This window comes from Sminthopsis crassicaudata, chromosome 3, assembly GCF_048593235.1.
Source record: "Sminthopsis crassicaudata isolate SCR6 chromosome 3, ASM4859323v1, whole genome shotgun sequence".
Taxonomy (NCBI): Eukaryota; Metazoa; Chordata; class Mammalia; order Dasyuromorphia; family Dasyuridae; genus Sminthopsis; species Sminthopsis crassicaudata.
In genome coordinates this window covers 349,028,282-349,040,808 of record NC_133619.1, presented here as the reverse complement: position 1 = coordinate 349,040,808, position 12,527 = coordinate 349,028,282, and the positions used below count along the sequence as shown (strand labels likewise).

Here is a 12,527-nt window from a genome sequence, read left to right as displayed (position 1 = left end):
CAATAAGAGCATTATATGAGGAATACCATGAAATATATAAAGACCATTATGAAATAATGCAATAAAGAAAAAAGGCAAAACAGAAGAATAAACTATATATTAACCACAACTAAAATAAAATAAATGATAAAAATGAAAATGAATGAAAAAGCAAAGACAATGTATGAAGCATTAAATAAATTGTGTTACTTTGATATAATTTTACAGTAAGACCAATGTATGAGGAATACAAAGAAATATGGAAAGGCTATTCTGAAATAATGCAAAGCAAAAAAGGTGCAGAAATAGAAGAATGAAGTACATATTAACGACAACTAGATAAAAGGAGAATGAAAATGAATGAAAAAGCAAAAAATCTTCAAGAACTTGGGCAGTATGATTGAAAAATTGTCATGATGCATTGAAATAAACTAATTTAAATGTAAATAGTTGCAAAGCACGTTTAAATGGACCTATTAATTTCCAAAATTAAATTTCTAATCAAGCATTATTTTAAAAAATCACTTCTAAGGAAAAATTACATTTTTTGAGAACCAAATTACAAGCCAAATGGTGTGATATAGCAGTGATAGAGACTTTCATCATCTATATATGTGCTGAAGATCACTGTGTGCCAAAAACAGAGAAGTGAATTAATTCTTTTTTTGATTCCTCTAATGACAATTTCATTCTTCAAAAGGCATTTTTAATCTGGATCTGATTCTTAAAATCAAGAAAGTATTGGTTGCTGAGCTAAAGATGATGGAAGCCTTAGGGGGAGGAAACTACTCTGTCTTGTAATTTGTGATAGAAAAGATGACAAAATCCAGGAGTAGACTGGGAAGCTCAGTGATTTGAAACTCTAAAATAAAAAGAGAAATCATTTTTCATGAGAAAAAAAGAAAGAGTTGCCTTATTAAGATCAATATGGATGCACAAAGAATTCATCAAATATTCATTAAAGGATGCTATAACATATATAATATGTAATATCATATACATTATATATTCGAGGAAACATTTTTAAATGTACAGAAGATGGAAGCAATGGTAGCTAACTGAATGAATCAAAAAGTTTGACATGGGTTTGTAAGATAGAATATTATGAATACTGAAGTTCAAAATGAATTGAAGATGATAAGGAAAATCAATGACCAAAAAAAAAAAAAAAAGATTTACATTAAACTGGGATGAAAAGGAGGAATAAGAAGTAATAATTTCATTGCCCAGATTGTTTGGGATAACAAACAATAAACAGAAGACAGAGCTGCATAATTTACTTTTCTTCTCTTTTTTTTTTCTTTTTTTTCTTTTTTTCCAAAGAGAATAGAGAACACAACAAAAAAGGTTAATGGGGATTTAAAACCCAAATAGGAAGATAGTAAGAGAGTACATGCGACTCCTGACAGGTTCAAGTCACCAAGCCCAAATGGACCTAGGGTCTTAAAAGAACTAGAAATTATGATAGCTGAGCCATTGCCTATGACCTTTGAAAGATTGTGGTTAGTGGAAGTATTCCAGGACTGTACTTCTCCAAATGTTTTACTCAGTGTCAAAAATGGGAAGAAAATAGAATCTATAGACTATAGACCAGAGAGTTTGACTTCAATTTCTGCCAAAATAAAAAATGTATTTTTCCCCTAGAATGTATAATTAAAAGATAAATACATCAAAAAGTTCTTAATAGCTTTTGCCCAGCACCTGGGTCCTTTTGATCCTAAGGTGGTCAAAGACCAAAAAAGTTGCTATATTTATCAAAATATTTATATCAGTACTTTTTGTGGTAGTAAATCATTATCAATAATATCAAAAACCTATAAGCAAGATGAGTGCTCATAAATTAGAGAATGGATAAATAACTGAATTACATGAATATAATGAATTGTTTTTGTATCTCAAGAAAAATTCAAATATGACAAATTCAGAGAAACCTGAGATGATTTGTATGAACTGATAAAGATGAAAAGCAGAAGCAGGGGATAATACACACATTTCTTACAATAATGTAAGTAATAAATGAAAACAATACAAAGGACATGTAATTCATATTAAATGTAATAATCATAAGATGATGAAACATTTCTCTTTTCCATAGAAGAGTAGAAGACTATTGGTATTAAATATTTATTATAATGTCAGACACAGTCAGTTGACTTTGTTCAACTGTTCTCCTATGTTACAAAGGAGGTTTCTGATGAGAAGAGGGTATATCAGAAACAATGAAGCTCATTATGTTGTTAAAATAAAAAAAATTATGAAAATTTTAAAAGGAAATCAGCTAGTGATTATCTGGAAAAAGAAGCTGTGATTAGCCAATAGTTTGAACAAGATGAAGTCACACTAGACTATCTTTCCTTTTTTGATAGTTACTTAAACAAAACCAAGAGAATTATGTAGATACAGTTTACCTATATGACAGCAAAGACTTGATAAAATAGATTTTGAGTTTCTAATGGAAAACATCAAAGTGATAATACAATTAATTAGATTCTTAAGTATTCAAATTATTAGATCAAAAAGCAGTCATCAATGGTTGATGTCAAATTGGAAGGAAAAATAGCAGAGGGCCCCTGGCATCTGAACTTGGCTCTATGTTTTTATTAGTCAATAACTTAGCTTAAGGAAAAAAGAAGACTTAATAAATTTGCATATAATATGCAGCTGGCACAGATAACTAACGTGTTATAATGGCAGAGCCAATATCTAAAAAGATCTTGGCAGGATGGAATATTGAGATGAATCTAATGAGATTAAGTTTAATTAGAATCAGTGTCAAATTTTACATGGGTTCAAAAAATCATCTTGATAAACATGGAGGGCAGGGCAAAACATTGTACTTCATCTAAAAAAGTTATTAATATCCATAAGCTCAATGAACCAACAATGTGATATAGAAGCCAAAGAAAAGAATTAAATCTTTGACTACATCTAGAGAAGTAAAAGATCCTGAATGAGGGATCCCACTGGATTCTGATCTGGTCAGATCCCATTTGGAGTATCTAGTTTAGGGTGCCATATTTTAGGAACTCTAGTTGCAGAGTTGTAGAACTCTAAAAGCAAGATAACCAGCATGGTAAAGGACCTTGAGTTCATGTATTCAGTATTAGCTGAAGGTGCTAAGTGATATTTATCCTGGAGAAAAAAAAATATAGGTGGGGACATGATTTCAAATATGAAAATCTGTTATATGAAAGAGTGCTTAGATTTATAATGTTTGACCCCAGTAGCCTCGGAGGATGAAATAAGAAAAAGGGTAAAAGTCATAGGCAGAAAAATTTAGGCTTAGTTAAAGAATAACTTTATAACAGTTAGAATTTTCAAAAACTAAAATGTACTGCTGCAGGATATAATGTTTTTCCCTTCACTAGAGGTGTTCTAGTGAAGATAGGGAGATCTAAATAAGTATTCTTAAAGTAGGTTGCAGAAAAAAATTTTTGGTGCAGGTATGGGTTGAACTACCAGGTTTCTGAGGTCCTATCTAATTCTGAGATTCTTCCCATAAATCAACCACAGAGAAGCAAACTCACCCTAGAAAGCTTTCTCAAGGTCTTTGTTATTATTTTTTTTAACATTCCATGGGTTTCCAGTATAGCAACTGGGCTGTTTATCTCTTCCCTCAAGGATAGTATGAAGAACTCTGTCAAATGCTATCAAAATATACTGTGTCTATACTCCCAATAGTAGGAGGGAGCTAGATGGCACTTGGAAATGGATTTAGGAGTTAAAATCCTGCCTCAGACACTTACTAGCTATGTGAGTCCAGGCAATTCATTTAACTTCTCTTGGCCTTAATGTCTCTGAAATGGGGATACATTTCACCTACATCCCAGGATCCTTGTGAGGATCAAATGAAATAATACATGCTATAAGGTTTAAAATGATATCATTATTTTATATGATTTCCTTAATTTATCAATCTAGTTTTCAGTTGCTTTTCAGTTATATCCTATTCTTCATAGACCTATTTGGTATTTTCTTGGCAAATACACTGCCATGGTTTGCCATTTCCTTTTCTAACACATTTTACAGATGAGGAAACTAAGGCAAATAAGGTTTAGTGACTTGCCCAGGGTCACATAGCTAATAAGTATCTGAGGCTGGATTTGAACTCATGGAAAGGAGTCTTCCTGACTTCTTTCTATCCACTGTGCCATCTAGTTGACCACCAATCTAATGATCCTGTCAATAAAGAGGAACTAAGGCAAAACTGGTATAACTTGTTCTTTAAATTCCCTGGGCATTAATTAGGTACCTGTTATATGTAAGTCAGTGTCCTAGGGATACAAAGGCAGACATAAAATAGTCCTTGCCCTCAAGGAGGCTAAGCTATATTGGTGAAACCACGCTGCCAGGCTCTTTAAGACTACAGTTCTCATAAGCGCATTGCCTACACACAGACTCATGCACACATACACAAACTCTTTAATTATATGTTATCAAATTTTGCCAGAAATCAGTCATATTCACTGGCCATAATTGTTTTATGTGTGTTATTTTTGTCTCCCTGGGTAGATTATAAGTTACTGGAGGGAAAGACAATGATTTATTCTTCTCCTATACCTATCTACCACACCTGGAATAGTGTTAGATCTTAGATAAGTGCTTAATAAATTATAATAACAGCTCACATTTATATGCTACTTTTTACAATGTACATTCCTCACAACAACCCTGTGAGGTAGGTAATGTAAGTATCAATCTATTTTACTGATGGGAGCAGATAGTGTATATATGGCTTACCCACAGTCACATAACTAGTAAGTAAAGGAATTAAAGCTCTATCTCATATCTTAAACTTCAAAGAGTCCTTTATACACTATACTACATTGCCCCTCTGCTTAAAATCTAATTTGATTAAATGCAAATATTTCATGCTTAGATGGTCCATGGGGCTATCTCTTTGTAATATCTTGGAAGTTCTTTGGGCCTAGATTTGAACTCTTTCATTCATAAAATCTCACTCTCAATGCACCTCCATCTAGAAGAGAGATGTATACTTAGTCAGTGTGATTTTACAGAGCACTCACCTTATTTTCCAGGACCTCCTGAGCAGCAGATGCTGTAGTCAGGCTGCCCTGAGATAAGATGCTCGTGCTACCTTCTTCCTTCTGGCACTCGTGATCCAAATCATGCAAGGAAAGTAGGAAAGTAGCTCGGGGTTTGAGAGTCTTTGGCCTCTCAGGTACCTCAGAACTGCCTTCTGTATTATAGCAATTCCCCAGAGAAATCATGGAGATGGCATTGACCCTTCCAGAGTATTGAAAGCTTCTGCGCTGAGCATTGGGCCTGGGGCTCTGGGGTTTGGGACTCATGGGCTTGCAGGGCATGTCCTTGCTGTCATATATGGGGGAACACGGATAGCTAAGGGATGTGACCTGATGAATCGAGGGACTTCCAGGTGATTTTGGCCAGGTTTCCTCAGGAGAGACAGCCAAACTACCCACCATTGTCTGCAGGTATTCTCCACTCTCTCGGGCAGTCATACATTTGATGGCTGGTTCACTTTTTCTCCTTTGATCTGGTGACCCCAAAACCCTGGCTTGCATGGTGGAGTAGGGGACTTGCAGAGGGACAAAGGGATCACCTAGGAACGTCTGCTCCTTAGACTGCTCCTCTCTGTCCTTGGATAGTTTCCCATTCTCATTACTGACCCCTTGTAGGGGACAACTGGGGGAGCGAAAGACTTCCCGAGGCTGAGCCAGGCTGGGTACCACCGGCCTTCTCATTCCATCACTTTCTCTGCCTTTCAGTAGTGATTTCCAGGAGCTTTGGCGGAGTTTGGTCTTCTCCTTTTCAGCCTTAAGGGAACATCTAGAACTGTGGTCAGCATTCTCCTTCTCCAGACCTTTGGGTTCAAACAAGTTAGAAAAGGATTTATGAGCAAGAGCCAACCTCATCCTGATTTTTTTTTCCGTGGTTTTGAATCGTTTTGATTCATTACTTTCGGAGGACAGCCGTCTAGTACCTAAATCTTCTGATACTTCCATGTCACTATTTTGTATTAAGCTTAACTTACCCTCTTTTTCTCCTCCCCCTTCCCTATCGCATTTTACACTTGCATAGGGAATACTTGTATCTAAGTCTTCCAAAAGAATCCTGCCAAGCCCGGATGCCCTCCTTAAACTAACTCTGTTAAATGGATGTTTCTCGTTGAGTTCTTCATCATCTGAATATTCCAATGTGCAGCTCTCCTTGCTTGGGGTGATCATACTGGACAAGTCAGTATTCAGTGCCTGAGAGGCCTGCTGTACCCCATCATCTTTACTGACATCTGGGTCCTCTACCTTCACTTTACTGATGCGGGTGCTGCTACCCAGAAAATTTTCAATTCCTGGAGTTCTACTTTTCTTGAAAGAGGCCATTTTGGGAAAGATAAGGAACTTGGAGGGCCTTCCAGCTATGCCAGTTTTGCTCCCTTTCAGTGAAGCCTTATAGAGGCTACCATTACTTGTCAAATGATGAAGGGAAGGTGATTCCAGGTCTTCACAGCTGATGTTATCAAAACCAACCTCAAGTAATTCAGGGGAAGTTGGGTCTAAGTTTTTTTCTTGAGTAGGAGAGGCTTTGGGCATTGTAAGGCTATGGTTGTGCTCATCAGTTTCTCCTTCTTCCAAGATGGAATCCAGGCTGGTTTCTGTATTAGGAAAATCATTACCAGGGCTCGGCAACCTCAGGTCTTTGCTCTCCCTTTCATCTCCTCCCTCTTTGGGCATCTTCTCTGCATTAGATGTGTCTCCCAAGGCAGAGTCGGTGAGATTTAGACAAGCAGATGTTTGAGTAGCATCTGTCTCCTCCAGAATCAAATGAGCCTCACAGATGGCATGTTCATTCTCTTTCTCTGGAGCCAAATCCACTTGCTTTGCATCAAATCTGGCTCCTGAATTCTGGCTTTCCACTGGCAGCTCCCCTTCTAAGTGGTCATTCAATCCATCATCTATATCCCCCTCCACCCACTCTGAATGGAAGGACTCAGTCCCTAGGATGCCTGAATCATTTCTTTGTGGTCCTTCCAAAAGCAAGTTAATATCACTCTGGATCTCCTCCTCTGGGGCAGTGTCAGGCTCCTGAGCTACTCCCAAGGCTGTTTCCTCAACTACCTGTTTTTCCCAGTCTGTGTTCTCTCCGGGCACATTCACAACCAGAGAGTCATTTTTACTTTCCAAGATTGTTGATTCATGTAGCCCGCATTCACTGCCATCTGTTTCTACTTCTTCAGCCCCACTAAGTCCGCAGAGAGCTGAGCTGGCATTGGTGAATGACACAGAACTTTCATCCTGGAAGCTTCCAAGAGTCTTATTAGGCCAAATTTCTGAAACAGAATTTGTAGGATTTGCTTTCTGCCTGGTGGCCTGCAAGCCTTTCTGCTCTACAGCTATAATGATGAGACTTGATTTGCCCCTGGGGTTTTTTTCTATCTTGACCTCAGACTGCTGAAAAGCTGGAGGGGATGTAGTCCTATTAGCTGATCCAGAAGTATGTGCTTCATCTTCAGTGCTGACTTCTGGCAAAGGGGTTCCAGTCACATTAGAATGATCTCCTGATGCCTTGTTATTACAGCTGAGATTGGATACCATAATGTTATCTGTTTCCTTTGCAATATCTCTTTCACTTGATATTAGTGTAGTCTCTGGATCATCTGAATTCTGATTCAGCTCAGAACACCCCATGGGAGCTCTATCTCTTACCCAGGCCACAGTATTGCTCCAATGACTCGAGGCTTGAAGTTCAATTTGTTTGAGGTTAGTGGAGAGACTTATTTTCTCATTTGGAATATCTTTTGCTATATAATTACTAGTTTGATTTCCTGTCTTGACAGAAATATCTACGGGATGATTTTGTTTATCATCCACACTGGCAGTTTTGGAGGTAGCATCAATGCCATGAAGCAACTCATGGGTTCCTCTGTCGTGTTTAGACTTGCAGTTGGTGGGCCCAGGCAGTTTCTCAGCATTGATGCTCAATGACTCTGACGTGGGGTGTGTAGAAATCTGGCACTGCTCTGAATCATGCCCCAACCAGCCTTTCAGCTTGAGGTCTTTCCCAGGCAGGCCCTTTTCTAAATTAATACCATGGAGTTCTGGCTGATCCCATGGGTCAGTAGTGCCCCTTTGGAAAGCAGTAGGTGGATGTAGGAGCTGATTGGGCACAGGATCTGGGCAGGCACCAGGACTAATGCTGTGTATCCTTAGAACTTGATCTACTTTTTTTGCTCCTTTAGAATGGTTCCCAAACTTAACAAAGTCCTTTCCTGTGGGGTCCTTAGGACATGCTGTGGGGAAACTTGCCAAAGATCGGATCCTCCTAAATGTACTTGAACACCTACAGCAGTATTCTGAAAATCCCTTGCTTTGAGAACCAATATTTTCTGGAACACTGTGCCATAGTTTAGTCTGTAAGAATTTAGGGGTTTTGACAGGGGGCCCATAGGGAAGTTTTAGGCAGAGCGGGGTTAAGGGCAAGTATGTTTCTCCTCTTGTCTCTAGAACTTTCTTCCTTGTTCTTGAAAATAAAGAGGTTTCACTATTATAGAATTTCTTCCTTGGACAACCTATGTGGGGCACTGATCCAAGCCAAAGGTGGGATGCTAATTCCTCTTTGTTCTTTTTGAGATCAAATCTGTTTTTCTCAAGGGTGCTATCTGACAAACTCCGGCTCCATTTGCAGGACCAGAAAGGAAACAGATAGGTTGCTGCAGCACTCAGGAAGTTTTCTGATGTGGGTACCTCATGAGGAGTATTTGAGATCTCTGTAGGACCCTTCACTGTGATGCCCTTGGCTGCTGGGAAGCTATCATCCTCTCTGCTGCTTTCTGAGTCAATGTCTGTTTGGAGAGGGATGGTCACCAGCAGAGATTCAAAAGGCAACTCAGGGTCTTGCTCTAGGCTGGACAGTTTTATCTCTTCTAAAGTCTGTCCTTTTCCAGTTCCCACAGACAATATGACTTCACCTCCACATGTAGGACCCTTTAAGTCAGGAGGCAATTTCACCTGTTGCTCTGACCCAAGCCCCTGAGCATCAGCCAGATGACATTCCTGAGGGGAATTGGCTGCCCCAGTATCTGATGACACATTACATATTGGTTCCTTCTCACAAGCCAGGAAACGTGAACTGGAGCAGGTTTCTGCTGCGAGGTCACTGGGCAGTGAGTCGGTATCAGAAGCGCTCTCAAATGGCTCAGTTCTTACATCTGATGGACACTCACTCTGATGAGACCGAGTTTCAAAATAATCCTCATCAGTTTCCTGGCTCAACCCTTGCTTGTCTAGGTCCACTGTGGATGAGAGGAACTGGTTGTCTTCCAATTCAATGTCACCTGTTGAGGGTTCTGCTGGCTCTGGTGTCTGAAAACAAAAGAAAAGGATTCAGAAATGAATAGATGCTCAGACAGATTATATACTTATGCTGTTCTTTCCTTTATGAGGTCAAGGAAACTCATAAACTTTTCATTAACCCCTTGTACTCCTGTGAAACAAGATACAGCTATTAATAACTACATTTTATTGATAAGGAAACAGAGGTTAATTAATGAATTCATGGTAAATGTGTGATAGAACTGGACACAAATGGATGGGGGGAAAAAGGAACCTCAAGTTAAAGTCACTCATAAAAAACAAAATAAATGGGAGTATTTATGGAGCATATATAGCTAAAGATTGAATTCTGTCTAATTTTGTAGAAAATAACTGTATTATTATATCCAAGGATAGCTTTCATACTACATAACTACCCTAGCATGGGAAAAGAGGTACACATCCTTATTTTTAATAAAAGAGTTTTTGGAACAAAAAACTAAACAACACACTACAATAAGTTGCTTCTTTTTTTCCCTTTGGTGGACAAATTTGATCTTTAATCACATAAACAGTTATGAATTTTGTCTAATGCTATCATAATTGATCAATAACTAGAGGGCAAGCTTGTGTATAAGACATACATAGTACTGAGCACATTTTCTGAGATGGGAACCAACCAAGATGGTGGTGTTGGAGGAAGTGGAACAGCTTCACTTGCCTTACTACAACTATGATAAAGATCTCAGAAGAGCACAAGAACAAGCAGTGATCCAAAAATCTAGAGAAACTGTAGTGGTTTATTTTTCATGGCTTTATTTTTATTTTTATGGAGGCAGTTTAAACAAACTGTGATATATGAATATAATAGAAGATTACTGTGATCCCAAAAAAAATGAGGAATTTAAGAAAAAAATCTGGGAAGAGTTTTACAAACAGGAAGAGTAAAGCAGAAACAAGAGAACAATATAAGGCCCCTCTCAGAACTCCTTAAGGATAGAGACTATGTTTTTTTCCCCTGTGAGGCAGCTAGGTAGTACCATGGAGGGAGAGTAAGGTCAAGAATCAGAAAGATCTAAGTTCAAATCCAGCATGAGACACTAGCTGTGACCCTAATAAATCACTTAACCTCAGATTCCTCAACAGTAAAATGGGGATAATCATAGAACCTATCTCCTAGAATTTTTGTGAAAAGCAAATAAAATAATATTTGTAAATTACTTAACCCAGGGCCTAGCATATAATAAATGCTTGTTTCCTTCTGCTCTTTAACTCTTTTGTCTTCTGCATAGCTTCTAGCCCAATAATCATAAGAATGTAAATGAAAAGGACATTAAAAGGCAACTGAACTCAGATTATGTACAATACCAGTTTGGATTCCAAGGAACAGGAAGATGATTCCTTTTGAATGTAGCAGAGTTAGGAGAGAAGCCTAGCATGGTCTATGGCATAGACTTTGGGAAGGCCCTGAGTTTTTTTCTTCCTGGAATGATGATAAAACTACTAATTCAGCTTTAATAATCATTATGTATGTGGACCTAAAAGCTAAAGCAAGCCCATGCAAAGCTTAATTGGATACTAAAGAGGTGTCACATAGACTGGATTTCTACCTACCAGCTTCATTCTATCTATGACACTTATGTTTCCTCTTCCCTACCCTCAGCCTAAGTGCAAATGACTGTATAGACTGGGAGAGGGCAGAAGAAGAGTGAAGTAAATAGTTACAAAGGGAAAAATGAACAAAGTGTAGATCTGCTAAGAGCAGAAGAAAAAAATCTTTTAAAGGAAAAGGAATCCCTCTGTAGTACAGCCCTCTTGGTTCCCCCATTCCCCCTATTTCCATAAATGTGATATTCCCTGATTTTGTATGAGTGACCATTCCAATGGGGAAAAGGAGTTCAAGCTTATTATTCACTAGAATGTAGAAATTCTTTGGCTATGCTCTTCATCCCCAGATCCCCCTTTCTGAAAATAAAGCAAATAATGGTCATGTTTTAAAAACAAAACAATAACCACCACCAAAAATCACCTTACTTTTACCTAAACTCCTGGGGAGAGAATCCCTTTTGGGAAAACCATGATATCCATCTGGCTTATGAGACCAGAGCATGTGTGTGAGCAGTACTGTCTAGAGGGCCATCTTGTGAATCTTGTTTAGTATCTATATATCTCTATATCCACATATAAAGATAGAGAGAGATAGACAGACAGACAGACAGACAGATAGATAGATAGATAGATAGATAGATAGATAGATAGATAGATAGATAGATGGATGGATAGATAGATGGACAGAAAGAAATATGGTTTGGGGGTTTTCTGCCATTTGCAATCAGAAGGAAGCAATTTCTATACTTGCCTTTGTTACTATTATTTAAAACTAGAGTTTCACATAATGTTTTCATCTTTCGTTGTAGTTGTTTTTTGCTTGCTTATTTTTTTTCTTTCTTGTGGTTTTTTCCCTTTTAAATCTGATTTTTTTCATACAACATGACAAATATGGCAATATGTTTAAAAGAAGTACACACATTTAACCTATATCAGATTGCTTGTTGTCTTAGGGAGAAGGGAGACAAGGGAAAGAGAGAGAAAAATTTAGAATACCAAGTTTTACAAAAATGAATATTGAGAACTATATATGTATTTGGAAAAGTAAAATCCTATTGGGAAAAAACAGAGCTTTAGTATCAATGGTCAAAAGTTTTGAGTTTTCTAAATTTTGATTTGATTCAACAAAACAATTATTTGTGGTATTGGCAGGGGATGAGTTACAATTTGCACACTGTGGTACCTATTACAAACAGCACCAACCCTGCTATTTGCAATCATATTTGGAATCTTATTTTGAACATAACTATAACTGTGAAAGAGACAGAGAGAGACAGAGAATAAATGGCTTGCCACTTGCAACTAGTAAAACCCAGAAAAAATTGTATGTTTATGCATTGCACAAAATAAATGATCAATAAATATTTGTTAAATTAATTTGGAAAAAAAATTTAAGCTCATGATGACATGACTTTCCTGACAGAAATAAGTGCCATTTTATGGTGCTGAGGACAATTTTCAGCTAAAAGAATGGAAGAAGAACAGATCAGATTCACAAGACTTTCACTAGCCATCTTCCAATGACCACTTATAGCTAGCAGCCCTAGATAGAAACTCTTGCTCTAAATAAAACTATTTCTTGTACTTCAGCAGCACTCTCCTTCCTCTTCCATTCCCATATACTATATATTCAGTCTTCTCTCTTGGTCA

General features: G+C 37.7%; 1 protein-coding gene across 3 annotated transcripts in view; it reads right to left on the bottom strand.

The window, feature by feature from the left end:
- The window catches only part of ARHGEF4 (Rho guanine nucleotide exchange factor 4), a 503,177-nt gene that overhangs the window by 231,855 nt on the left and 258,795 nt on the right, over positions 1-12,527 (bottom strand). For all 3 annotated transcript variants that reach the window (XM_074301690.1, XM_074301691.1, XM_074301692.1), the window contains one exon: positions 5,007-9,320. In XM_074301690.1, the coding sequence (XP_074157791.1) occupies positions 5,007-9,320 (4,314 nt within the window). The remainder of the gene's footprint in view (positions 1-5,006; positions 9,321-12,527) is intronic.